General features: G+C 51.2%; 1 protein-coding gene across 1 annotated transcript in view; it reads left to right on the top strand.

The window, feature by feature from the left end:
• LOC119594147 (carboxypeptidase B-like) overlaps nucleotides 1-244 on the top strand; it is a 14,479-nt gene that overhangs the window by 7,212 nt on the left and 7,023 nt on the right. Inside the window, exon 5 of the mRNA XM_037943214.1 lies at nucleotides 82-235. Within this exon, the coding sequence (XP_037799142.1) occupies nucleotides 82-235 (154 nt within the window). The remainder of the gene's footprint in view (nucleotides 1-81; nucleotides 236-244) is intronic.

Here is a 244-nt window from a genome sequence, read left to right as displayed (position 1 = left end):
ATACAGGCCATCGATAACCCTTACCTCCTAATTGCTTCCCAAAGGAGCAAACAGCAACATGTATTTCTCTCTCTTAAACAGATCTATGACTACATGGACCACATAGCAGCCGAGCATCCCGACGTGGCGACAGTGTTCAGCCTCGGGAAGACGTGGGAAGGGAGGGACATTAAGGCGCTGCAGCTGACGAGGGACGGAGGAGAAGACACCAAGCCTATTGTCTTCGTGGATGCTGGTTAGATTG

This window comes from Penaeus monodon, chromosome 33, assembly GCF_015228065.2.
Source record: "Penaeus monodon isolate SGIC_2016 chromosome 33, NSTDA_Pmon_1, whole genome shotgun sequence".
In the NCBI taxonomy this organism is placed as follows: domain Eukaryota; kingdom Metazoa; phylum Arthropoda; class Malacostraca; order Decapoda; family Penaeidae; genus Penaeus; species Penaeus monodon.
Note: the sequence above shows the minus strand (reverse complement) of the source record. Positions and strands in the feature narration are given on the sequence as shown.